Genomic DNA, 27,117 nt, shown 5'->3' on the forward strand with positions numbered 1-27,117 from the left:
GGGCGGGGGGCGGGGCTGGCGGCCCGGGAGTTCCCCGCGGCGGCGGAGGCCGGTACCAGGGCGATGGGAGTTCGAGGGGGCCCGAGCGGAGATCGCCGCGGCTGGCGCTGCGTCTCCGCCGAGGTGACCGCCCGTTGCTGACCGCCCGGTCCCGGCCGGGCCCGGAGAGGTTGGTCTTGGGGGGGGCGGAGGGGCCGGTGGGTGGCCGCGGCCTGCCCGTCGCGGGGGTGCCCGCCGGGGCTGGGGAGCTCCGTGTCCCGCTGCCCGGTGGAACAAGAGCGGTTCCCGCTGGGGACGGAGGCGCCTCGGGCCCGATCTTTCAGTTTCGCTTCTGGAAGCGGGGTCGGTGCCGAGGGCGGGGCGCCGGGGGCAGCCCCGTCGGGGGCCGGGGAGCGTGGTTCGGGAGCGCTGGTAGCTCCTCGGGAGCGGGTCTCGGGCGGGAGGTAAAACCGGCCGAGAAGCTGAAGAGCCGGGTGAGTTCTTGCGGCAGCAGTCGGTGCGCTCGTGCGGGCGGCGTCTGGCAGAGGAAACGATGAATAAAGTAGCGTTATCGGCGGGAGGTGTGGCGGCAGAAGCGGGCTGAAGTACCAGAGCGGACCGGAACGCGGGTGCTGCAGGCCGCGCTGGTTCGGAAGAGGGAGTGCAGACCAGTGTTGGGATAGTCCTGTATGCTAGTGACGCTTCCAGCTTTTGAGAAATAACAGCTGTGAATCCTGGGGTTTTCACCTGGCAGGGAAATTTCCCTGATCTCCTTCAACAGAGCCGTCCCCAGCAGCGTACGGGTGAGAGTGGGCTGGGCTTTAAGCTGTTCCAGTGAGCGGCTGCAGGAGGTTTCGCGTGTATCGAGGAATCCCTTCGTTTCCGCGATGCCTCACCCTCTGTGTGCTTGCAGTAAAACCAGCAGACGGGAAGCCAGCTCTGGAACAAGCGGAGTGAGGGGAGGATTCTGGTCATAGCAGTCAAGTCTGCGCTGAGCTCCAAAGGTCGTGTGCTCTTCTGAGACAGAGCTGAGAAACATGATGGGACTGTGGGAAACACTTAATTTCCTGCATATTGGTGTGTGATCAGATGCTACTGCTGCTAATAATACCAGTTATCTGTTAGCACATGTGTCCTGGAATTTTTGTTGAAGACGCCAAAAGAAATCTAAGATTACTACTACATTTTGTTCCTTGAGTAATCGATATTTTATAAAACAACTTGTGGTAGAAGTGTTTTTCAGGTGATTGCACTGTAACTGAAGTAGGAGACTATCTTCCCAAATTCTAAGCACGATTTTTGAGCTAGCAACTCTGTGTGGAGTCAGAAGGTAGAAGACACTGATTGAGTGAACCAAGATCAGATTCTGTGAGGATTTTAGCAGCCTCCTCCCCAAACACCCCCCCATTTTTTTCTGAAACTACTTTATGAAAAATAATTTTTCAGTCCTTGTATGCTACAGTTTACAGTTCAGAAAAGTATAAAGTGATAATTGCCAGAATACTAGCTAGGTTATGTTTTACAATGAAAATTAAATAGTAGCAAGTTCCTTAAAAGAGCAAAGGGAATGAAGTGACATCTTTGTGCAGCAAAGAAGGGTAATAAATTAGAGATAATTTTAAGATAGCCTATATTTCAGCAAATACTCTGATTTGGTTTTCAGTATGTCTCTGTTTTCTATAAGGCGGTTAAAAGAGGGGGAAAGTGTGAAAATTATCAGGTCAAATACATGAACAAACTGTATTTAGTATACTCAGGGTGGAGAAACCAAATGACTTCATCTCATTGTTGGAAGAACTGTACATGAAGTTGCAAGTCCAGTAACATTTGTTCTTGTGGTATCAATGGATGTATTGAATTGGAGATTGTGCGTTATGACTGGAAAATGTTAAATGTGGGATGTCTGCTTAGTAAAGTGAAAACTGCCCCGGAGAAAGTGCAGACTGGTCACTGCACGTGCTATCGATATCTGACTTCTTCAGAACAGATTTTGAAGAAAATAAGCAAAAAGGTAGAAGTAAATCGGATAAAATGCAGTATGGATTTACCTTTTGATATATGTTTTCATTCTTTCACAGGTATTTTCTTAACAGAGGAAGTCTTGGTAGACAGTCCATACTCAATAAAAGTTACAGTGGCAACGAGATCCAGTTTGTTAAAGTGGTGATGACAGGATTAATACAGGAGTGAGGCTAGTAACTAGCTTGGTAGAAATCAGTGGTGGGTTCTGCTGAGGTGGGACTTTTAGAAACATCACAAGTATGTGATTTATCCACAATCAGCTTTGCAATCAGTCTTGTTTTTGGTGTATGTTTATACTGTAATTGAATTAATTAACTATTGTTTTACATGAATATATAATATTTTTATGTGGAGTTCGTAGTGTGTAGAAGGTAGACGCTACTAAAATTTGACAATACATTTGGAGAGGAGAAATGAAGTTTGAGAAGGGAAGTGAAGCGTGACTTGAACATTCAAAGTTATCCAGTTAAACAGGAACTTTGGGTTCAGATGACCAGGCTTGTCTGAAATAATGAAATGTAAAGCTGAATGTAGAATCATAGAACAGCCCAGGTTGGAAAGGACCTGGAAAGATCATCTGGTCCAGCCTTTTGTGGAAAAGGGAACCTAGATGAGATTATCTACTCTGCCCAGTCATGTCTTGAAAACCTCCACCTGTGACGTTAGTGAATTACGGGATGACCAAGGGCTATCAGCGCGTCTCAGTTTAACTTGCCTATAAATAGCTGTAACACGTGAGGTGTGTTTCCAGTTGAATTAAAAATTAATGCCATTATACAAGGCTTTCATAATACCTCATCACTGAACTTGTGAAGTTATTTTACGTTAGTTAATCTGACAGTTCAGTTGAGTGGGAGGAAACTTACTGATGGGAGGTAGGACCTACTGTTTGTTTTACAAAAGAAGATTTTAAAAAGCCCAAAACAAACGCTCTTCATTTTCATAAGTAGCTGTTCTTTATAAACATTTTGAAATGGGAAGGATGACACCAAAAAAAAGTCTGTAAAATGATAATCAGGGTTAGCATGAGAATATATGGGTTTTTCAGTAACCTTTGAAGATACTTAAATTTGGTGCTAGAAAGGTTTAACAACCAGAAGCCGTCTTGCTCCTACTTGTGTTTCTTTGGCAGTATTTCTTATAATTAGTTTCAAGATTAGATTTAATAGTTTAATAAACAGTATTATATGATGCTGAGAAGACAATATTTAATTGACTCCAGCTTTTGGTGTCCCCCCTATTTTCTGATGGTTGTCAGGGAAAGTGCTTGTGTGACAGCACCCACAGAGAGGCAAATTGAACAAATTACGTTGAGGATGCATGGGATTTGCAAATTGGCAATGAAGATACTGGAGTATGAAACTGTTCAAAGAAAGTAAAATTTGTCAGGCACCACTGTCATAAAATGGGCTTTTTGGTATTTTTCTAGTTCTTGTGAGAGTAGATTACCTATTGTAAAAAGCTAGAGATTGAAAAAAAATTGCCTGTTGTACCTAAGAAGCTTTTGCTTGGCTCCTCCAGCTTACCCAGATGTTCGCGATAGATTAACTGCAGCGATCTGGTTTGTGAGCTTAGAGACAGTAACTTTCTATTTCCTGAAGGCTGCAAAATGAAAGCGATTTGGAGGTCTGGTTTAGCTGATGTGCTGACGTGTTCTGCTGAGGCGGCAGGGCTGTGCGCTTGTACACATGGAGTCAGGGAGTGCTGTGGGGTTGTGGACAAAGTCCACATATGGAAGATAAGCAGTGGCCAAAGCTAGCAGCTACTGAGATGCGTGTATGCAGATTTTTTGCTCTAAAAAGGGAGCAGTTATCTGTAAAAAGTGATATCTCTCTGTAGAACAGACTGAAATCAAAGAGAACCTAAGATTTCAGAGGGAGAGATGCAAAATGATAGATGCTTAAAGAGACTGGATGTCTTGCTTGTTTTAGCATCATGTGTCATATACTCCATGTACAGTGTGGAGTTTTGGATGCTGACTGCAGGAATTCTGTAGTTTTCGTTATTGTGCTGGAATGTCTTTTAAACAAGAAAAAAAAAAGCAGTACAACTTTTCTGAAATTAGTGAGGGATGCAACACGCTTGTTCAGGATTCCTGTGGATCAAAGGCATTTCTTGAATTCAATGTTTTATTTTTATGTCTACATGCATATATACACCCTTCTATGTAAGGCAAGGTAAACCAGTACAAAAATTACACTTACTATCCTCAAGTCTGGAAGGTAAACGAAATAAATGATTCAGACTCTCAGTAGCCTTGAAAAAAGATCAGGAACATACCATCTTAGAATTTGACTTTTGGAAATACTTTGAAAACCATTCTATTCTCTTTCAAATCAAAAGATGGGGCACGATGGGAATCTGCTCGATAGTGGGGGAAAAAAATTAATGTAATCCTGCTTTTACTCTCTCTACTCCTGATCCAGGAATAAGACTAGCATTTCAAACTACGGAGATCTGTTGGTGCAGTGGTCTGTTTGCTATTGCAGCCTCTGCATCCTGTATTCATCGTATGTAAAATGTGTTTTATATTTAACTACCTCCCATGGTGTTAATGACTAATATTTCTAAAGCTCTATGAAGAGAAAAGCTATATTTCTGCCAAGCATTAGTAAGAAATGGCAAAACATTCTTAGTCTCAAGATACTTAATATATTAAGTCAAAGCTGTTCTATAACTTACATTAAGCGTCAGTGAAGAACAGAACTGATTTCTGGAAACCACTCTTTTGTACAGTATGTGTAACTTCAGTGGTGCCATCTCTTCAAACTTGTGTGCTTATAAACAGTGGATGTAATTACTCCTGCTAGAACTTAATATGACATCCTGTCAACAGTGTATTCGGGTTGTTTGGGGTTTTTTTTTAAGCCTTAATTATTTAATACAAACACTAATACTATTTATTTAATGTATCTATTTTTGGGAGTAAAGAGTTAAGTCCTTTTAAATAGGCTGTTTCATGTGCACATCATTCTAAAAAAAGATTATACATGTAACACGTTTCTTTGTCACAGGCAAAAGTATTAGGGAGACCTTTCTTGGGATGGGATGTGTGGTAAGTGGGAGTGTAAAGCTTGTGTTAAGTAGGCTGAGATGGACATCAGTTGTGTTCATAGACATTCACTTGTCCATATGTTACTTTAAATATTTTAGTGGAAAATCTTTCGCTTGAACTGGTAACTCCAGTACAGATTATCTCATGAATTGCAGCTCCAGAGAGATCAAAATTCACTCATGTGCTTCGGAGTGACAGCTCTGGGGTGTTTGCAGCACCGCATACAAGCGTAGCTTGGAACTGGAGAAGCCAAACAGAATAAAACACGGGCGGAGGTCCGTGGCTGGACTCTATAAGCCATCCTGCAAGCCCTTCTGGGACTGCCAGATTTGTGGAGTCATAACTTGTAGAATAAATCCAGTGCATATATTGTGTCAGAAAGCACTTCTTTGATTGTTGGTTACAGTTCATATTTTTTAAATGATGCAATATACTACTTGAGAAACTAAATTGTGATTCCTGTTCTTAAAGAGTAAAGTTAAAAGCTGCAGCTGTAGTCAGGGATTTCTTGCAGGTATAGCCCCATTTTGTAAGGTTTTGTCTTCTAAGGGTTTGTGTCTATCGCTTTCATATCATGAGAGGGCTTCTTACGGAGGTAGAAGTATTCGTGAGCATGCTTTCTCTGTTATGTTTGTTTTTTTGTTTTTTTTTCTTTTTCTTGACGGCACAACAGAGAGCTGGGTGAACTGTGTATTTCACCATGACCTTTATAGAACTGCTGATCTTGCACTGTTTAACGGCCAGGTTTTATTCTTGTATGAGCTTATATCTTTTACTGGCCTTTTAATACAGGCTTAGCAGCTGCTGGAGAAGTAACTGTTTTTTTCTTTTGGAAGAACTTCAGAAAGTTTTTTGCAGTATAGAGATAAACTGTTCAGAGTTTTTTGTTTTCTTTTTTATGTTGTAGTAATTTTTTTAGTTACATTCAGCAACACTGCTCTAATTTTTCTAATGTGACTTTTTACTGATGCTCATCTAATGTATACTACAGTTAGTGGTGTGTATATTATAACTTACTTTTGGGTCATCATGCACCTATCCAATACAGAAGTCATAGCACTTTTTTTCTTAGGAAATGTCTATCGTATAGTTCTATAGACTGTGAGATTTGAAACTTTTTGAAATATGCAATGCAAGGAATATTCAGTGAGCACAGGCAACAGACTGGTGTTTACTGATAAGTTAACTATTAAGATTACTTTGTATCAACTTATACCTGAGATTTGATAAATGCATTTTTTTGTATTTTTTTTCCTCTTCTACAGACTTGTTGCATTTTTTAAAAAAAATTTATGCGGTTTTTGTAGAATAACTATTATGGGAGAAAATGAGGAACTATTTAGAATAAAATATGTAAAGACTTTTCCTTTCAGATTGACTGACAGTAGCATCATGAAATCTCTTAGAAATCGTTGTGGCTTGTTTATTTTGTGAAGGTGCTTTCAGTTTCAAGACTAGTGTTCTTTTCCAAAAGCAGAAATGTCCTTTAAGAGGTAGGGGAAGATCTCAAAATACCAACAGCTTTTTGTTTTACGAGTGTCTACGCTGTGGCTTTTTGAAGTGATCTTATGCTAAACTTAGAGTAATGTAAATATTATTATATTTCCTTCGTGTGATACTCTAAAATTCTGACTTAATTGATGTTCAGTGGCATTTAAATTTCAGTTTATGTAAATCTGTCTTTTTATTTGAGAGTGATGTCAGCCTGAAGTCTTGGTTTTGTTTCCATGTTTTTGTGCGTGATGACAGTGATGACTTGAATTGTGTTTCTTGAAAGCTGAAGTGACTGCACTTTTTTGTGGTTGTAGCAGTGTAATACAGTGTGTGTATATTATTAATACTTTATGTTATAAAGATAATGAGAGATAAAAAATAAAGTATATACAGTGTGAATATTGTGGTGATTTTTCACTACTTAACAGGCTGTTGAGCTTCCAGTACAGAGAAGCACGTTTCGTGATAATTTTATTTTTATGAATTGAAGCAAAAAGTTTAAGAACCGCACAATTCCTTCTGAATATCCTACATACTTCATTGAAGCCTGTGTAACGTGTGTTGCCACTTTAACCTCCAAAGTGTTGCATCATCAGATCTGCTCTTTACAGGGATGAGCCAAGAGGAAGGTGTCTTACTTGGGCACCTGTCTCTCAGGAGAAGTAGACTTTAGTTTTATAGACAGTTTGTCATCACTTAGTTGCAATAAGATTAGTCAAAAATGTGTATATAGGATCTTTCTGAAATGCTTATCTTGTGTGTAGAAATTTAGAGAAATGTGTATTACAAGCCCCTTTGAATTGTGTGAAATTACGTGCTTGTCTTCTAAATAGCATCCAGTGCTGGCTTAGAGAGCAGCCTGAGAAAACTGGAGTTGAATAATCCTGTAAACTAAATGAGATCTTTCAAGTAAAAAAAAATGTTAGTGTAACCAATCCCCTTAGTAGTTGCAGGTTAAGTGTGTACCTGAATTTATAAAATAATATTTGTGTATGCTGAGTCTTCTTTGGAAGGTCTTGCCCTTTTGGAAGCTCAAAAAGGCAGTAAGTTTTAGTTAGCGAAATACAGAATAAATAGGGTCTCATCTTCTGATGTTGTCTGCTGTTTTCCCTTATGGCCATCTCCTGGTGGGACTGATGCGTGCAAGAAATAGGGAATGTATGATGCTCAGGTTTAGGAGCTGTAGAAAGTGTGGGGATAAAGATGTGTTTTATGTACAAGGTCACACAGTCTGCTGCTTTCTTCAAGAGGTAATGATAAGCTGTGACAGTTCTGTAATGACATTTGAGTCTAGTGTTCAGAGAAAAGGAGATGTGTTGCCTTGAGAAGGCAAGCTCTTGGAATTTGATGAGATGGGTGAGAAGAATTGCAGGACCCTTGGTAAAACGGGGGAGGAAAAGCTGGCATGTTATGCTCATCTTAGAAGGCAAAACAAGCAATTCCTTCAGTCGGTTAATGCAGTTAGAATGATGTTGTGCTGTTTGTCAAGGTCACCTTGCACATGGAGTGATACTGTTCTGGCAATGAAAAGGAAGCAAACCTTTTTTGCAAGGCTCTTTCTATTTAAGTATGAGGAGAGCAACAGGCAAGCAAAGCTTAGGCTACCTGTTTTGTTAGTATACGTCAAATGGTACACAAAGCATCTGTTCGCCCTCTGAAGATAACCATTAAAAAGACTTCAGTTTTGGTTTGTAGTTTTCTTGTCTTTTTTCACTGTTGCAACTCCATTGCTGTCTATTTAGTATAAATGAGCTGTCACAGTTTTTTATCATGTTTTCTGACTGGCTTGGAGCAAATTGAGACAAATGCGGTAACAGCACCATTGCTCAGCTGTGGCTGTGCTGCAGCTCTTCGTAATGCTGCCGTCCGTGTGGCTTTCCCATTGCTGGCACCGTGAGAGAAATTTGGCCGCACAGATAAGCTCCAGGGCAGCTGATCGCTTTACCTCTTAGTATCGCTAACCAAATGCAAGTCTTGTTTAAATCTAAATAGCAAATACACAGTAGAGGCAGCGCTTGTGGCTGTGGGTTTTTCCCCCACTGATGCTTGTCTTTTCTTCAACGTTCTGCTGAGATAGCTTTTTCCTACAATAAAAACTGTTTTCATTATGCTCATTTCTTTCATTCCAGCATTCCTGTTGGTTCGTTAGTTGATCATCAGGAGCCTGAGGGTTTGTTCAAGGGGAAAAAATAAAACCAAAATATATTTCTGGTAGAAGCAGCATCAGTGGTTTTTGGTTTTTTTTTTGGGGGGGGGGGGGAAGTGTTCAGATACAGTATAGCATTTCTTAGTATTGCATATAAATGCAAGGAATCTTTATCTTCATAACTAAATAAGCATGAGCGGTGTCTTTTTTTGTTAGGTTGGTTTGGGGTTTTTTTGAGGGGGGTTTAAATCAGACCCTTGAACTTGTTCCTGGAAACTAGTAACATTAAGGAAAATGCGGTTGGGGCTTTTCACTTAAGGCCTGGAGTTCAAGAAAGTATATGGAGTTTTTTAAAGGTGCTATTTTCTTAGTGAATGTTTTGCTGTGCCTAAATTAAATGTGTTGTAATGAAAACTCAATCTAATGGTTACTGTGCATTTGGCATTCAGGTGGATTTGCGTAGTATTTTAGGGTGGTAGTTCTCTTGCGGTCAGATTATTGTCAGTTTTCTCCATGCATGTTGAGGCAGATCATGTTATTGAGTATGTTTTCATTCTCACCCTGTTTGCAGTCAAGAATTACCGTAACTGTTGTTCAGCAGGATGTTTTCTGCTGTGGCCAAGTAAAGAACAGCTACTCCTGCAGCCTCTTTAGGCACTGATGCAAGTGTACCTTAAGATTCCATTTTAAAGTTTGGGGAAAGTATAAATATTTGCATTCAGGAATGAAGCACTTGTGCTCAGGAACTACAACAGTTGGTTGATTTCTTGCAAGTATAATCTCTTTCACTGCTCAGCACTGGCTTGCAAAAACTCTGATACGATATTCCTTTGGAGTTCAAACATTTGGTACCAGCCAAATTCTAGGATGGTGTTAAGTCTTAATAAAAATGAATTTAGGGGTTCATAAATCTGATGCATACTCAAAATATTTTTAGCAAGTAACAGTGAAAGATGCTTCTTTTCTAACAAGCGTATTTTCAATGTAAAACAGATTTCAGGATTTTTCTGCAGGATTAAGATATTTCCTAATCATTCAGTCTTGTCATACTGAGACAGAAACACCCTGCAGTGTTATTTTGGAAGGTTTTCAGACTCGAGACTCTTGATGAATTTGGTTTCGTGAAAATTTTGCACTCATATCTGTTTTTTTTAACAGCTGTCATGGAGGAGATGGTGGAGGATGACATCTGTATTTTGAACCATGAAAAAGCAGACAACGGTCATAAGAGAGATGGGGAGATTCCTGTTTCATCTTACAGTGGAGATGAGTCTGTTGCCTCACATTTCGCACTTGTCACTGCATATGAAGATATCAAGAAACGACTAAAGGAGACGGAGAAGGAGAACTCCTTCTTAAAAAAAAGAGTGAGAATTCTAGAAGAGAAGGTAAGAAAAAAAGCCGATTTACCAGGTTCTGGTAGCAGCTACTTTTTTTGCTCCTAGCTGGATAGCGGAGCAGATGGTTAAGTATTTAAAATATGTACTTCAAATAATTTCCAAGTTTAAAAGTTTTGAGAAAATGTTTTATTTAAGTGAAACACAGTTTGTTCCTCTGGTAGTTTGGTTACATCATACTGGGATTTGTGATGCTTGCTGGGCACGTATGTGATGATGCAGTGCAGTAGTGCCCTGCAAAGACACTGGCTTTGATTGAAAAAGACGTGTAGTTGCATTGGATCGTTATTATGGCGTTGATTAACGTGGGCACATGAGACTTAGTATTGTTGAGTAGTGAGGTGTCAAGTGTATAAGCTGTCAGAATCCAGGGACTGTCTATCAGAAGAATCTCTTGTGCTCGGCATACTGAAATGGTAAGGAAAAATTGGTTGTTAAGAATAGCTGGTTAGGTCTAGCTAATGGCAGTCTCAAACATGAAATACAAAGTTACAGCGCTTAACATAAAGGTGTTGGCTGGCTATTTTTGATGTAGTGATTCTAAAACAGAGGAATCTAGGAATTTGTTTTATATGTAGTTTCTCATGGTCTTAGTCTAACGAAGTTCATTCAAGCTAAAAATTGACCATGGCGCACACTTTTCTCCCCGAGTAAAGAATACTATTGTTAAACGTATATCCATCATTCAGCAGTGAGTGTCTGTGTACTGCTGAACGTCTTGACTTTGATTGCGTTATTACTAATATGAGATGGAAAGACAGATCCTAGCATTAGAGCTGAGATGTTTATTAGGACTCGGTCCTAAATATGTGCTACGGACTCTTAGAAGCGTACAAAGCATGTATTATTTTGTGGCATTAGAGTGAAGAGCTTGGTACAATTTTGACACACTTATTTGGGAATTCTTGGTGACTAGTTTGGCAGGATTGACTTTCTGTCAAAACGCAAAACTTTCTCAGCACTTTCTTTATAGAAGGTCCTGTGGGGGTGATGGGGATAGGAGTAGAGCTCTAGACTGAATATTCTCTGAACCATGCCGAGTGTAACATCTTTTACAATAAACAGGACTTGGGCTTGCCAGTCCTTTTTTGTCTTGTGTCTCTTAGTTTGGCCTGGTTTGTATTAAGTATCTTGAACGTGATACTTTGCTATCCGTAGAGAAAACTTTTGTTTTAGTACCTGAGTACCATAAAAATGTTTATATGAGAGATCGGCATTGAGAAGGCTTAGACTGTTAAGTAACAGAACTTTCAGTCTTTGTTAATGGCTAGTATACCTGTATGGTAAAAAAAAAATACATGGGGAGTTACCCCTCTTGAGTTTTAAATTTCAAAGTGTATGGAAACTTCCAGAAAGTTTGGTTCTGTCTGAATGGCTTTATTTGTGGGAGGAAAATGTAAAGGACGAAACTTAAAATGAGTAGTGCACATACTTTGAGGGTCAATACAAAAAGCAAGGGGCAGACGCTTCCTATCTTTATGGGTTGCTTTCCCATACTTTCTTTTGAGCAAACACCTAAAAGGAGATACTTAAGGTAGATACATAACTGTCACCTCTTTGATTTTTACAATTTTTTTGTGTGTGGCTCTTAATTTTTAAAAAACCATAAATAGGTCTGTTGCAAATATCTACAGTAGGTACACTGAATGTGTTTAAATGCCTCAATAATTTAAAGCAAGTGTGCAGGATAAACAACGAAAAGGATAATGCAATCCTTTATCAAAACAAGAACTTTCTATGTGAACAGATGTAGGCTGATGTAAGACTTCTCTTCATGCTGTCTTATTGAAAATACTGATTATCATAGAATTGTATCATAGAACATATTTTAACTTTGTTCGCCTCTTTCTGACAATCTAGTTGGTAGTGCTTATTCCCTCTTGCTTGTCTTCTGTCTTGGCAGGTAATGAGATAATGGTGACCTGGAATTTCATAGTTACTTGCAAAATAATTCTGCTTTGGCTTTTCTTACATAAATATACTGAAAAATAATCTTTGTTTAAATTATGAGTCATTAAAAAACTTATGTTCAGTTTCTTCTGAATTTTCTGTGTGTTGTGTCCTTGTATGCTTAAAACTCTTTTTCCAAAAAGCAGTTTGTACATCTTCAGAGCCTGGAAAAAATACATTTAAGGGATTGTCAGTGTGAGTAATCATGACTTGTGGATGTTTTTTAAATACTCATAGAAGTAAACTAGTGAGCCTTAAGTATGGTTAGAGATAGCAGAATTTGTAGATGACCTTTGTTGCACTTCGGTAAAAAATTTTGGTCCATATCAATGTATTTGGTTAATTTATTTTCTAAACTAAAAAAAAAAAAAAAAAGTGCTGTTAGTTTAATGTTGCAGGCTGTACTATTGCACTTTTTAAATTTTGCAGTTCTCAATGTAACATAAAAAACTTGCTTATTTCTCATCTCTGTTAAACTTTCAGCTGCTTGGCTCCCGACTGGAAGAGGAATGCAGTTCAGTTGGACGTGAACAAGTAAATAAGGCATACCAAGCCTACCGAGAGGCATGCATTGACCGAGATAATCTGAAAAGCAAACTGGATAAAGTGGTATGCCTTTTTATGTAGTGACTTAAATGCATGTTATGTAAATACTGCATAGTTAGTAAATATTTACTGTAGGATGAATTTTATTTGCTGAAGATCTGTGGTGCTTATCACTCCTTTAGGTTTTTAATGTACATGACCATACTTCATGTAGGAATAATAATTTTAAGTATCTAAATTTTATTACTGGGCTAGACTAATGCTAATAAAAATCAAAGCAATATTTTTCTTGTTTTGTTTTGTTTTTTTTAAAAAGTTGAATTGTCAGACATGATAGAAAAAAGCTTCACAAATGGATTTGGGTTTTTCTCCCCCCTGAAAATAGGTGAAAGAAAGTGCGGAATCCTTGAAAACCTTGAATGAACAGTTGCAGTCTAAAGAAGTAGAGCTTTTGCAGCTAAGAACTGAAGTGGAAACTCAACAAGGTATGCATTTGGTTACTTCATCTTAATGTATGTTGGCTAGTCTTAGTGGTTATATTATGATCTCAGGGCATGAAGAGGTTTAACCCTGTAGAGTGGCTAGGTAGGAGGGGCATATACTGCAGTGAGGTACTTCGAGCTTGTGTGTGTGATCATTCTTTTAAACGGTGATGTGCGTGTTAGGTTATTGTAGGCAAGGAGAACCATGGTAAAGATCTGAGGCTGTTGTGTTCTTCCACTGTAGATTATTTAATAATATGAGAAATGTGCACAATATGACAGTTTAATAGGCTAGTCATGTAAATCTCTGGACCTCACCACCTTTTCCTCAGTGTGGTGCAGGTGCGTACCATTTCAAGTGTCAAACGCTACCCAGTCGATACCATTTCCTCTGGTACCTGCAGATGAGCCAGTATATTGCTTTGTCTCACTGTTGGGATATGACAGGTACAAGAGGATGTTGTATAGCAATAGCTGCAGTTGACAGCAGTTGCTTAAAGGGCTGGGAGATGAGGAAAGGTAGATGTTTGTAGAGAGCCTGGTGGAAAGAGGAAGGAGAAACCCACAGTGTGCCCCAGCAATTTGAAAAGCCTAAATTAAGCTTCCATTACGGCTGTTGTAAAGAGTTCTATGTAAATGATAGGTACACGAAATAAAACACTGTGGAAGAAAAAACTCAATCTTTATTAATATAGTAACAAGAAAATGCTATCTGTGTAAAGTTACAGCTATGGACTGGACTTCAGATTCTGCACAAATGCAGTCATTTGAAGGGTACTTGTAAGTATTGCTGTGCTTGAACTGGATTATGTTCCAAGAGGATCTCAAGCATATAATGCAGTACTTCAGCTGCAGAAGTTTTTAAACCTAGAAGAACAAACCACATGTAGGAGTAGTATCATTGCTGAGGAACTCATGGTTTAAGGAGAAGTGCAGAGTTTATAGGGAGAACTTTGAAAATGTGGTGATTTCAAGCCTTGTTTAGTAATCAGTTGTACTCATAAGTGGACTCAAAGTACCTTATTAAGAAAAATCAGTGTAGCCTGAGCTACAGTTTAAACTGTTAAATCTGGAAGTGAGTGTACCATGCAGTTGAAAACTTAGAAGTTTTCCTCCTGCCATGTGCTTTCTTTTCTTGCTTTTTAACTGGTGTCCTACTACTGTTTTGATGCTGAAATTTTCTTAGGTTGCTTCTTACTACCCACCGTGTGAATTTGTTCTGTTTAATAAGAAGACATATAACTTATAGGCTTTACCCTTTTGTTTTGATTGTGTCTTTTCTTGTTCTGTTTGGAACTTCTTGATATTAAACTTAATTAAAACTTGTGTTAAATTATGTAACGATATAAATCTGAGGGGGAAGAGGCTCATGTTTTCAAAGCATGTAAGAAGTATGCAAGTTGGTGTAGATATCATGCATGTTTGCCATTGACTGATTTTTGTATTTCCAGTGCCTTTTAATGCTGTTACTTCCTTTTTCTTTATGTAAAATCTCCAGTGTATTCCTGGAAAGTAGGTCTCTGTACTTGAAACTCAGTAAATAGACGACTACTCTGCCAACAACTTTACCACTGTTACTGTTTCTCTGTTGTCATAGACTGCAGTTTCTACAGAACGTACAGGATAATGTTTTTGAAGAGCATGGGCTGGTTGAAGTGAAACCTTACATATTGAGTTACGTTCCTCAAACTGAGATTGAAATCTGATTGTCTTGCTTGTCTGCTGTATAGTGATGAAAAATCTGAATTGTACTCAGTCCAGCTGGGAAATAGAGAAGCTGAGCAGCGACCTGAAAGTGCATAGTCTGGAACAGGATCTAGAAAAGCTCAAGCAAGAGTGCAACAGTCTCAGACAAGAGTTGCAAAAATCCAAGCAGAAGGTACCTTTATTTTTAAGGAATTTTTGTATTAATAGATTATTTTAAATCCCACGTTCAAGCAAAGTAAAGGGTAAACAAAGAGAGATAAAGTATATAATTGAGTGAAAGATGAACATCTTAGTAAAATTAACCTTAAATATTCTCATTGGCTGTCTTGTTTATTGGAAATAGTAACAGACTCCCCAGGGAAGTGGTCATGGCATCAAGCCTGTCAGAGTTCAAGGAGCGTCTGAACAATGCGCTTAGTCATAAGGTTTAGTTTCAGGTAGTCCTGTGAGGAGCAGGAAGTTGAACTCAATGATCCTTATGGGTCCCTTCCAACTCAAGATACTGTGTGATTCTACATAGGTGAGATTGCCAAGCCATTGCCCATTTAACAACAGAAAAGAAAGCTTTATGATTTCTTACTAGTAGCCATTCACATCAAAGTGGTTTAGGTTGGTACTTGTTTTGGCTGGACTACTTAGAAACTTTGGGCAAAACGTGGTCTCTCCTTTTATTTTCCTTCTGTCGCTTCTTTAAATAACAGTGGAATGCTTAGGTTAAAAGATGTCATGAACTTTAATGAGTTCTAGCACTTTTCTTCAGGGCACTTGCCTGAAGCTTGTCAGGAGGGTACCTCTTCTGGTGCCCATCCCTGCCATTTGCGGGGCAAGGGTGTGTTTTGAGGGACTTGCTGCGTAATGCAGATGTTGTTAGGATCTCAAAAAGAAAATTAAGATAGCTTAACAGTAATTAAATGCATTAAGTTTATTTAAAAAAATAATTTGTCTAGTGCATGCTTACTACTTCACATCTTACCTTTGAAGGGTACAGTGGCAGACTCTAGGACTCTGCAGTCACTGAAGTTACACAGTAGTTTTAAAAGATTTAAATGTGATTGTTTGAAGAGGCAGAGTATTTTAGGTTCTTTATGGTCATTAATAATTCTGATTATGTAGTCTTGATTCCCACAGTATTTGAGTGAGTCAATAGTCAGGGTATGTAAGACTCACAGAGAGAATTCATCATCTATGGCCATCATCCTGCCTGCAAACAGGATTTGGTTTAATTTGGGACTGTTTCTTTGGCACATTTTCTTATGGGGACGTTTACATTACTACAGGAATGTACTTTTGACGCAAGTCTCCTAATCACTCCAGAGCAGTCTGGAGTATGGGGACTGGATTCTTTTTGGATTAAACTAAGATGCACCCCAACCTCTCCTGGGCATTCAGGACCAGGCTAGAGCTGGCCTGAAGTCATGTCCTCCTCTCCCGCTGCCCTCAGAGTGTACGTATTTGGGGTGCTGGGTTCTCAGCACCGAGTGTGTCTCCACAGACCTGCTGCTGTCATGCCACACTCCTAGCTTGCAGGGACAGGCTTAGGTGCATCGATTGTCTTGTCTCAGGTTTCCCCTGTGTTTTTCCCACTGGGGGGGGATAAAGCTCATCACCTGGGAGGCATGTGAGGGGCTTTAACTTCCTGTGCTGTCCATGGTTGTTCTCACTTGTGTCTGGAATTAATTTGTGGAAATAAATCTGTACTGAAACAGTTTAATTTAAAGATCTTTATATACTGGGGCAGGGAAAGAACAAGAGAAAACTGATTACTGTTTTTTTTTAATAGAAGTCAAAAGCCTTTTTTTAATTTTGCTTTTCAAAGAATCACAAATTCTGAGACCTCAGTTCTTATAAAAAAAGAGAGAAGAGGGAGCGTATGGTGGTGGCTGAGCAATGCTTTCGTAGAAGTGGGTAATTTAAGCATTTTAAAGTGGAAATTCTTAGTAGAAGTCTCTATGGCCATTTTGGAAACCACTGCAGCCAGCACAAATGAAGAGTACTTTGATTCTGAATTTTAATATTAGCGAACTTGTAGTTTCAGTGCAGTATTTTCAGATAGAAGATCTGCCACCATATGTTCATTCCTTCTTTATCTCCCCCTCAATCTCTTATGCAGGACCAGGCTCCAGATGGAAATCCATTAAAGGGAGACCTCTTTCAAAGGCAAGACATCCAGAGGTATGAAAATCAAGTGGCTTTCATGTTTTATTTTTAGTTTACTAAGGGACAGTTATTTGAACAAGTAAATATTCTTTCAGTCTGTTCAAATGTGTTATTTCAAATTACATAATCTAATTTCAAGTCTAGGTACTGATTTAGCAAGATCATTGTAAATTTTTTTTTCTTTGTTATCTTGCTAGTCCAGGATGATGATAAGAAAACATTTACATCTTCAGATTGTTGTACAGAAAATGAAAGTTAAATTATCTTGGATTTAAAAATCATCTTTTTCATAATTAGTTGACTTGAGGAGGTGGTAGATAAATTCCCAAGTCTCATCCCAGCTATAGAATATCTTCACTCTGCATATGGGAAGGTTTCTGTATTTGCATAGGCGATGGCTTCAAATCTCTTGCTTAGTCTTGGAACGTACATTCTTACTTAGCACAGGGCAATAATATTTCTGCTACAAGACATTTTAAAGGATTTTTTTAATATTGAGAGGCCATTGTGTGACCTATGCAAAAAGAAATAGCAATTTTCCAGACAAACATATCAGAAAGCATTTTTTCTCATTTTGCATCCATTCAAATAATAATTGTGCTTATGATGTAAACTCCTGTATTATCCTGTCTTGAGTATGTGTGCTGTATTAGAAAGTATATATTTCCTTTAATTCTTTATGCAAAATATGATTCATGAATGCCTGAAAATTCCCAGTGCTCTGTCTTGCAGAAATGAAATACTAAGAGCACCTCTTATGCTCAGTTATGCCTATTTGTGTACTTACACGATTTTCCACAAGAGGGAAGAGTGGTCCTTCGTAATGAGAGGTTGTTTAAGGCAATACCTTACTGCTCACTTGGCTGTTCAGGAGATGGGAAAGGAAGTCAGTCACTGAAAGAGAACAGCACAGATACTTCTTTTCAATATGTTCTCTGGTGTAACGATGATAATATTATACGCACTGTACACAAATTACACTTTCACCTTTCACCTTGACTGGATAGCTAGCTAGCTAACACTTTTTCTTGTGGTTTCTGCTGGAGCTTCGTAGTCAGTCTTACACGCCTGATAAAAGGTGTTATATCAAGGTAAAGCAGTTACCGCTTTGATCTTCCAGAGCAGATTTATGCTGCAAAGTGACGTTCAGGTGGCAACCATCTGAATTAGCATATGTACAGTATAGTGTTTATTGTAATATGACAGAAATAATGACTGTGCAATGTGTACTGAATGTGCAAGCCTAGCCAAAAACAGGTGGGAAAACCACTCAAACCCTCCTATGTGAAACATTTGGTGTAGCAAGCAGTCCTGCTGTTTATGGGAGACGGAGGCATTTGCAGTTAGTTAACTTTTTGGGAAGTAATTATTTCGCATTTGTCAGCAGCCTGCAGTCTGACTTTTAAACTCTTGGTTTGCAAATCTACTTTGCTGTATGTTTGGATAGGCTATCATATTCAAGGCTTACATTGCACGTTAGAAGGCAGTATAGGATAAACTTCCAAGCACATGGAATCCTTGGTTTTCAGTTGCACATTCCTTGAAAATTAGGCTTTGCAATGGGATTCTAGGTCAGTATCCACAAAACCATTTAAAATGTTATGTGTGATTTAAGTGGAATTCTGGTACGTGCATCCCTTTGCAAGATGCTTTTTAAAAGCACTAAATGCACGTTACAAAATTTATCTAAGTGCTTTCCTTCTGGTTGGTGGCAGACACCAACCTGTTCTTACATTTTCCACTTCTATATATAAATTTATTTAGATATTGGACATACTGGAGTTCTGTTTTGATATAACTAAAGTTTGATCGTATTTTTGAGACAAAAAACACGTGAATAAATGAAATGTGGTTGCCACATCAACTGAATTTTAAAATTGTCATCTCTTAAAAGTTCAGAGCACCAAATGGATTCTGCAGTAAAAAGGCCACCAGTTTAGCTGAACTTCTTGAAATACCAGTTCTGAACATTTTAACTTTGTCTGCCAGAATTGCCAATACCTAGTACATTACCTGTTAAATGATCAGCTTTCTCTGTTCTTTAACAGAGTTTTTGCATCTGAACTTTTGTATTCTGGTGAAATACTTCTGTGTATGGAAGAAAGTTTAATTTCTTTGTTTGAAGGGAACTCTTTCAGCATTAACTTGCAGAACAGATTAATAGCTGCTTCTCAGAGTGCTTTTGAACACGTTCATGTCTGATAAATTTCATGCAGGAGCGATCCTAAATTGATATTTTGGAGTGATAGAAACCTGTATATATGCATGTTTGAAAATATAGTTCTTATATAGCTTAATGGTTCTTAGTAATCTCAACAATAGTTGGAGGTACTGAACTGTTTTCAAATAAACATCTTTTAGCTGAATACAGTGAAGAAGAAAGAAATATTCTGAAAACTCTCATCCATGATACTTGTCCTCAATAAATGTGTGTTTTGGTAAAATACTAAGTATTAAAAAAAAAACCAAAACACATTAAATCATTGTTTCGTGTTTAAGTTGAAGTAACTGTATCCTTATGTGTTTGAACACCAAGTTAATTATTATTCAACATAAATGTGGAGTTCAGTGAGCCTTTGCTCAAAATTGTACCAAGAAACATATGGTGATGCTGACTTTTGTGATTTTTTTTTTTTTTTTTTTTTTTTTTCTTGATTTTCTTACAGGCTAATAACTTGAAACTTCAATGTTGGTACAGTGCTGCTGTTGCTAAACATGTTTGTTGTGTTACTCTGTCTTATCAGAGAATGAACTGGGTCGCTATTTTTTACACTGTCTGATAAGGCAGTATAGCAACATAAATCAGATGAATATGAAACAGTGTGTTTTATATTTTAGTTTGGTCTGTGTGGGGGTGCTCAGTTTGGATCTCGGGTATGTAGTCCAAATTCATTTTAGCAAAATGAATGGTGTAAAGACCCAAATACTGATTTTGATTGACTATTTAAAGCTATGATCAATTAACATTACTAGGATTGGAAAATGATGGTGTGTGTGGTCATTTATCAGAAGCCATTCAAAGTTAATAGTCTACCTTGTTTGTAGTCTAGTTTCCATTTAATATATTTTTTTAAAAAGTATTCCGTGGAGATTACTAATTTTATGGTGAGATGGTTAGTTTCAACTAATGAAATTTGAGAATATGCTTTATATTTCTTTCCGTTTGGGGAACCTGAAATTATATCATCTAGTATGTTAGTATGTAATGCATTTTATATTGTAATATGAAGAGTCAAAATATATGAAGGTCCATCAGTTTAAGATAATTACTGCTCAATTCATATTTCAGTTATGGTACTCTAATGCAATTGGCAGTGTACGTGTCAAAAATGATTTATTAACAGTTAATGCTTGATAAGCGTGTTAATAGGCATGAGGGTACTTTAGAGGTGGTAATTACTGAACTTTTAAAAAATGTTTGTTTTTAAAGTGTGCAACAAGCATATTGGGAACTGAAGAGAGAAATGTCCAATTTGCGTCTAGTGACCGACATGCAAGCTGAGATTCTGCGGAAACTGAAAGCAAGTCCAACAGCGACCAAGAAAGGCAAGTCAGTGTTTGCAGTAACAGACCTCACAAACACAAACCGTTGATTCAGGCTGAGCTGTTTTAAAAAGCAAGTAGCTATCATATCTTATCAGAATCTCATCAATTGAAGTTGATAAGCTAGACTATATTATGGTTCCAGCCTACCCATTTTCTGCTTTTGCTTCTGTCTCATACTGGTCAACTTCACACATAAAGGTGTTGCTGATGTGTTTTTTCTTCAGTACTGTATTCTGTTCCCCTTGTGGCTTTTTTCTCAGTCAAGTGTTGCTTATGTGCACAAGGCTGAGGTGTTAAGTTTACTTGTATTTGACCTTTTACCACAACTACTTCATACTGGGGGAGGGGGGGAATCTTTTTGCAAACCCAGTCTTATTTTCCCAGTACAGCATACATGAAGTATTAATTTGGCAACATTTTAAAACCAGACTTTAATCATTAGACTGAAATTCCTTTATGGTTGCATTTTTCTGTATGTTGGCATTTGGAAAAGTTGTCTTTTCTAGCAAAATGCTACACAAGATGACATTTTCTGATTGTCAGATACTGAGGCTGCAAAGCTGCCTTATTTCTGCTGCTACATTGCAAATAATTAAGGAGAAAATAATTTCCTCATGAAGTATGTATAATTTCTGTGAGCAGCTGGTCAGGTGGTGGTTCTGTTTCATACATACATTTCTCTCAAGCCAAACACTTTACGAGAGAGCGTTCTTACTCCAGTGGGGCCAGACTGTCAGTCTGACTGTTTGTCGCCGTGTTTGTTTCCTTTGCTTTCCGCTCACTTCAGTTGTGGTATTTGGTGGGTTTGGAATACAGAAGATGCCGGTGAAAGACAGTGAACTTGGTTACGATATTTTGGTGACAGTCTCTGGTTTCCCTGTCCAGTACAAGATCAAGACATTTTGTTTCTGAACAGCTTTGATTGGCTCGGTGAGGTAACGGTAGGGTTCACCCCCAGGTCACTCACTGCGTTTTTCTGTGGCCAGCAGTGATTAATGATCGCTCTCGGCTACTTGGCTGATGAACTATCACCACGTTTTGTAGACTGGGTCATATTGCTACCAGGTGAGTTCGTGTTCCTACAATTCCAAGACACCTTTGTCAAATAACTTCAGCAGAGAAACTAGGAAGTGAATGAGGTTTTAATCCTGAAGTCTGTCGAGGTTTGATGTGATCATGTATCAGATGATGTTATCATGTAGCTTTGTTACAAAGAACAAAATAATGTCCTTATTTTTATTTTGGAGTTACCTATCGTGCCACTACGCAAGTACTGATTTTTCTCTTCTCCTGCTGGTGAACAGTCTTATTTTTCTGCAATTGCTAATGCAGTTGTACATCCACAGCTATAAAAGATATTATTGATTGATTGGGAAACAGTGGATAGTTTTGCCTTTTGCTCTATAGGCTTTTTTAAGTAATTTTTCAGAAGTATGCAAGAGTGGACAGGTTCGGCAGAAACGAAAACGGGTTGGGTTGTTTGTTTGTTTACCTTGCTTGTCAGCCACACTTATGAATGCAATGCAGATATATCTGTACTTACATTTATAGAAAAATCTTGGCTTACACAAAATATGGATAGAACTGACTTAAAACTTCCACTTCCTATACCCGGAGCACTAGCTATTTTACCATATGCGAACTAGTTGCCGCTGTAAGAGGTGTGTAAAGTCTGCAGAACGCAGTGTATTTGTTGCGGTGTGTATGATGTTAACAATATCACTTAACATGCAGATTCTCCTGAGCTATCACTTACGTATGGGGGCGTTTTCAACAAATGTGTGTCTGCTTATGGGAGTTCTTTTACATTTTCAATGCATTTTCAGTGGATTCCATTTTTCTGGAACTTCTAAAGGTCTGTAGACCTGAAATTGCTTCTTACAGTGGTCAGCAGAAGAGGCCTCATGCAGTTCTTTCTGATGCCTGTGCTACTGGAAGGTGCTTCTGGCTGATGTATTTGCAAATTGGGTACCGCCTCTTAATTTATGGTGACAAATGGAAGTTGCATTCTTTGACCCAACATACTGGCTCCTCTTTCTGTCCCCGAAGCACTAAAGTTAGAAATCACCGTTCATACTCAAGATTCATAGCTGTTCCAGAAAACTGTCTGCAAGATGTGCATTTCTTTAACTGCAGGAATCATTAGTCTACTCCCATTACATGTTTATGTAAATTATCACTACAATAAATGACCTGGCTGTATTTGGCAGTCTGTTGCGAAATGTGTGTTGAAGGTGCAGCTCTTTCATTTCAGGAAGATGTCTGTTTTGTTTCAAAATCCTCCCCTTCCTAGCATGGTTTAAAACTCCCCTGGAATTTCAGACGGCTGAACGTTGCAGTCCATCACTGTACTTTCAGGAGTCAAACAACAGTGGCGCACAGAGAGCCTGTGAATGCCACGCATTTCCCTCTCGCTGCTCCACGGACAGTGAGAATTCAGGTTCTTGGCAGCCTGAGAACACAACTTGTTGGAAGAATCAGCAGAGTAGGGAGAAGCATGCTCTGTGTAAGCAGTGTTCTGAATCTTGTTGATGTCTCCAAGTGCATGCAAATCCTCTCTGTTTCAGCATTCGTCCCAGTCTTGTCAAAAAGTCATCAGTTCGTTTGTGTTCAGGTGGGAACCGGGAGGTTTCTGTAGCGTTGGGTGTATTTCAGACGTGGCGGTTTCAGGATCTCTTGCAAAATCAGACTGAGGAGATTCGTACGTTCAGTTCGTACCTCTAAAGTAGTTACTGAAGTAAGATACGGCCTGAAAATTTGTCACGTGAAAACACTGGGTTTAACATACCTGCTGTATGGTACTATATTTGGAGTATACGAGAAATGCATTAGCTGATATAACTTTAAAGTCGTCTTTATCTTCTTTCTTCAGCTGCCTCTACTGCACCAGTACAGTGCGTTGACTTGAACATTTCAAAGCCGAATCTGACATCTGGGGTAGCCTATAAAAAACTCTCACAAAATGATAAAGTCCTCTGCAATGCTGTGTCCTCTCCTCTGCCAAGAGATGTAAAAATCCCCTCTGAAAGGGTGACTCTACAAGCATGGACAGATGAGAGACCCACTCCAGCTGATGGCAAAATGTTTCAGGAACACCATTCTTATGGAAAGAGCTCTCTGGAAGATAATTCCTGGGTGTTCCCAAGTCCTCCGAAGCCTAATGAGAATGTGTTTTGGGAAATGAAAAATAAAACGACTTTGTTAAACTGTCCAGCAGATTACCTGGATCGGTGTAATCAAAACTGTCTGCACAAGAGTTAAACATTTTTTTTAGAATGAACTGAGGCATTTTTAGAATGATTCTGAATAGGCACCTTAATGTTTGAACTTTTAAAGAGAGAAGACAAATTGCCTGAAATGTTCTTTATTTTTAATCCTAGTTCTGAAACAGAAAGCCTAGTCTTCCTCTGCTGTAAATCAGAAGCAAATTCCTTGAAGTTAAAGCTGTGCTGGTATAATGTAAATATAAGGAACTCTAGCATGAGGCCTGGATAGTCTTGTACTGCAAAAGGCATACATTTGCAAAAGATTACACTGAAACGTGAGTTCTTGGAATAAAACAAAATAATCCAGTTCTGTATTTGTTTGCTATTTGTATGTTATCAAGAAAATACTTGGTATCCTGTGTTAAAACCTGTAGTAGCTCTGAGCTTATTTTTTGGCAGTGTTTTTTTCCAGAGTAAGACATAAAATGAAGAATTGGATTATCTCTCCCTTCCTCCTCTCAACTACCTTTCTGATTCCTTTGGTTTAGAAGTGCATTTTTATGCAATTTTTAACCAAGAAAGGTGAGATTTTTTTGTGTGTGTGTGAAAATCTTGATTTATATTCGGTAGTGGCAAGAGAAAACTCCCTCCTAGACTATCCTGTTTAGCTTGCACCATTTGGGGCCTTACTGTGACCTATAAAGGATCGTAAGTAATGCTGCTGAACGCTGTGAATCGGGGATGTTCAGCCCGTTTCCCTCAGTTCGTGCAGCGGGAAGCTCACGCAGTTCTGCGCACAGCGGTGCGCGCCCCCGAGTCGTCCTGCTGGCACTGCCGTTACCCCACTGTGCCTGCTTCTCACAGCACCAGAACCTTGACTTTCTCTTGGCATGGTGATGAAAGCTACGAGCTTTTATTAAAGAAACAAAGCCTTAATTTAATCGAACTCAGTGTTGTAGCATTGTTGACATACATAACAAGTATTTTTATACCTTCATATGCCAACAAGAACTAGAGTTATTTGAATTGCAGCTGCCTGCTTTGCAGATTATGGGTGTCTAAGTACTTTCCCCACCCCACATCCCCTTTAGGCAAAGAACTGGTTTTGGACAAATACAATTTATTGTATTTTTTTTTTTCATTGCTCTTCTTCATATCTGGCTCAAAACAACAGGTTTAAGTGAAATGCCTTGACTGCTCAATTTGTTGAAGAAAAATGCTTTGTACTTTAGATCCATGATACCTAACTTGTAATGGGTGGGAAGATCTTTAATGTTAAATGTTATTTGCAGCTGTGTGGGTGGGTGAAGTGTCCAACTTCACAGGTCCAGCTTAAGATCAGTGTAATAAAAATTAATTTCACAGCTGTTCAGTAGCAAATTATCTTAAAATTGCTTGCAAATACACGGGGAAGCTATGACTGTAGCATAGCTGTAGTCGTGATTGGCTGTAAAAGTGTTACCGAGGTGTTACAGGAGCTGTGTGGTTCCAGACACTTCCTTCCTCGCGGAGTAAGTACTTCATGGGATGCCCATGATCTCCTCTTTCAGTTTGTCTGTCAGAGTTGAAAAAATGCCTTCCAGATACCTTCTACTGTATTAGTGAACAGCATACATAAATAATGTTTCCCATTCACCAGATACTGTTTTTAGCTTTCTGTTATCTTGCTCACGTATACTGGCTTGTCTGTGATTAATGGAAATGGTGTCAGATGCTGGAATTTATTCTGACCAGTGAACACAGCTGACTCAGGGGAGTACAATCTCTTGGAAAGTAATAGAACAAAACCCAATATGCATAAAACAAATCCAAGTTGCTGGGCTTTAGCTGATAGAACCAACTACCTGTGTAATAACAAGCAGCAGAAAACATTTCTCATGTGGCTGCATAAGCTATATGGTATCCTAGTTCTAATGTAGCTTACTTTTGGGGGTTCCCCACCTCAACATTACAGAGGTTTTTTATTAAGCAATGTATTATCCAACAGACATCAACTTTGATTTGTGCAATGAAGGAATTCTACTGTGTAAGATTTTAAATAAATTTATTTTTGTTTGAAATTGGTTTCACTTACAAATATCCTTGTAGCATTTGGCACAAAATTTTTTACTTAGTGTTAATTTCTTGATTGTATATAAGTGTCATTCCAAATACAAAGAGTGTAAGTTTGAGGTTCATCCTCCTCCATTCAGAAAACAACCATACATCTCTGTGGACTGCTTCAGTGGATTCTGGGAAAAGTATTCCCTTGGGATGTTGAAACCCGGAGGACTTGGTTACCGTAAGTTACGGTGTGTTCCTGGGGTTTGACTGCTTGTGTCAGAAGGTTCCTGGTCAGCCCGTCCCGTCCAGTGTGACAGGGAAACTTAAAATGAAGCTTCTCTGTGCTTCGCCTTTGACTCTGGGGTTATCTTCTGTGCCGCTTCCCGTGCTGGAGAGCAGAGCCGCGCTGTTTGCCAAGGGGAGCTTCAGAAGAAGTGCCGGTACCCAAGAGAGCAGGGCAGGATGGCGGAGGGCTTGCTGTAAGCAGCATTTCCACTCCAATCGCTCACTGCTGTGGCCAAACCGTAGCACTGGATAAGGAGGTCGCCAGCTTTGAAGTCACCTGGGAGCCAGCTGGCTTGTGAAGCATCTGTTGGGCTGAAGCATACAATCAAATTTTGACTCAAGATGGAAAAGTCATTTAAATCCATGCCACCAGTGGCTTCAGTGCTTTTTCCATTTTCAGAAGTCAAAGCTTTTCATCAGTGGCAGCAAATGACATGGAGTAGTAGCTGTAGTAAAGGGAGTCTGGTGTTTTGTGTGCACACACATCCATTTGCTATAGAAAACCATAAAAATGCATCAAGGAAGGACCAAAGTCCTCAAATAAGTACGTTAAATGACACACACAAATAATTCACTTGAATGCAAACTTTGGACATTTTAAAACTTCACCCAGCCCCCAGATCTGACAATTTTTCATTTAAGAAAGCGCTAATTCCATTTCAGAGAAATGGCAGACAGCTTTTGGGGCAGGAGGAGGTGGTTGCTTTGCACATTTCAGTGAGCATAGGGCAAGCTGATGAATCCATATTTAGATATTTGGAGAGCTGGACTGACCTTCTATCTGATAGCTCATATGTAAACTTCCACTGTTTGGTTCATTTTAAATATTTTTGAAATCTGATCATTTTAAGTCTTCCTGGCAGTTCTGTGGGTTTACAGCTGATGCGTTTTCCTCTGATGTGAACTAGCCATATTGCAGAGAGCAAGCTCCCACATCAGCTGTGATGCTCTGTCAGATTTCTACAGCTGGAAAAAGAAGACGAGCGCAGCACTAGACAGGTGGTGGAGTTACAGTAAGACAATGCCCATTCCAAATACTTTAACACAAGCCCATGTAGGTATAATATGAACTGTGCTGGTGACATAAAGCAGATTTAATTTT

The 27,117-nt window shown here is 39.0% G+C and overlaps 1 protein-coding gene across 1 annotated transcript; it reads left to right on the forward strand.

Annotated features, from left to right (window-relative positions):
* AZI2 (5-azacytidine induced 2) lies at positions 1-25,747 on the forward strand. The gene is made up of 8 exons (XM_075418976.1): positions 1-169; positions 9,855-10,084; positions 12,527-12,652; positions 12,975-13,074; positions 14,802-14,950; positions 16,889-16,950; positions 20,366-20,481; positions 23,354-25,747. The coding sequence occupies exons 2-8, from the start codon at positions 9,860-9,862 to the stop codon at positions 23,740-23,742; spliced, it is 1,167 nt and encodes a 388-aa protein (XP_075275091.1). The 5' UTR covers positions 1-169; positions 9,855-9,859; the 3' UTR covers positions 23,743-25,747.
* Positions 25,748-27,117: the final 1,370 nt, after the last annotated feature.

This window comes from Opisthocomus hoazin, chromosome 4, assembly GCF_030867145.1.
Source record: "Opisthocomus hoazin isolate bOpiHoa1 chromosome 4, bOpiHoa1.hap1, whole genome shotgun sequence".
In the NCBI taxonomy this organism is placed as follows: Eukaryota; Metazoa; Chordata; class Aves; order Opisthocomiformes; family Opisthocomidae; genus Opisthocomus; species Opisthocomus hoazin.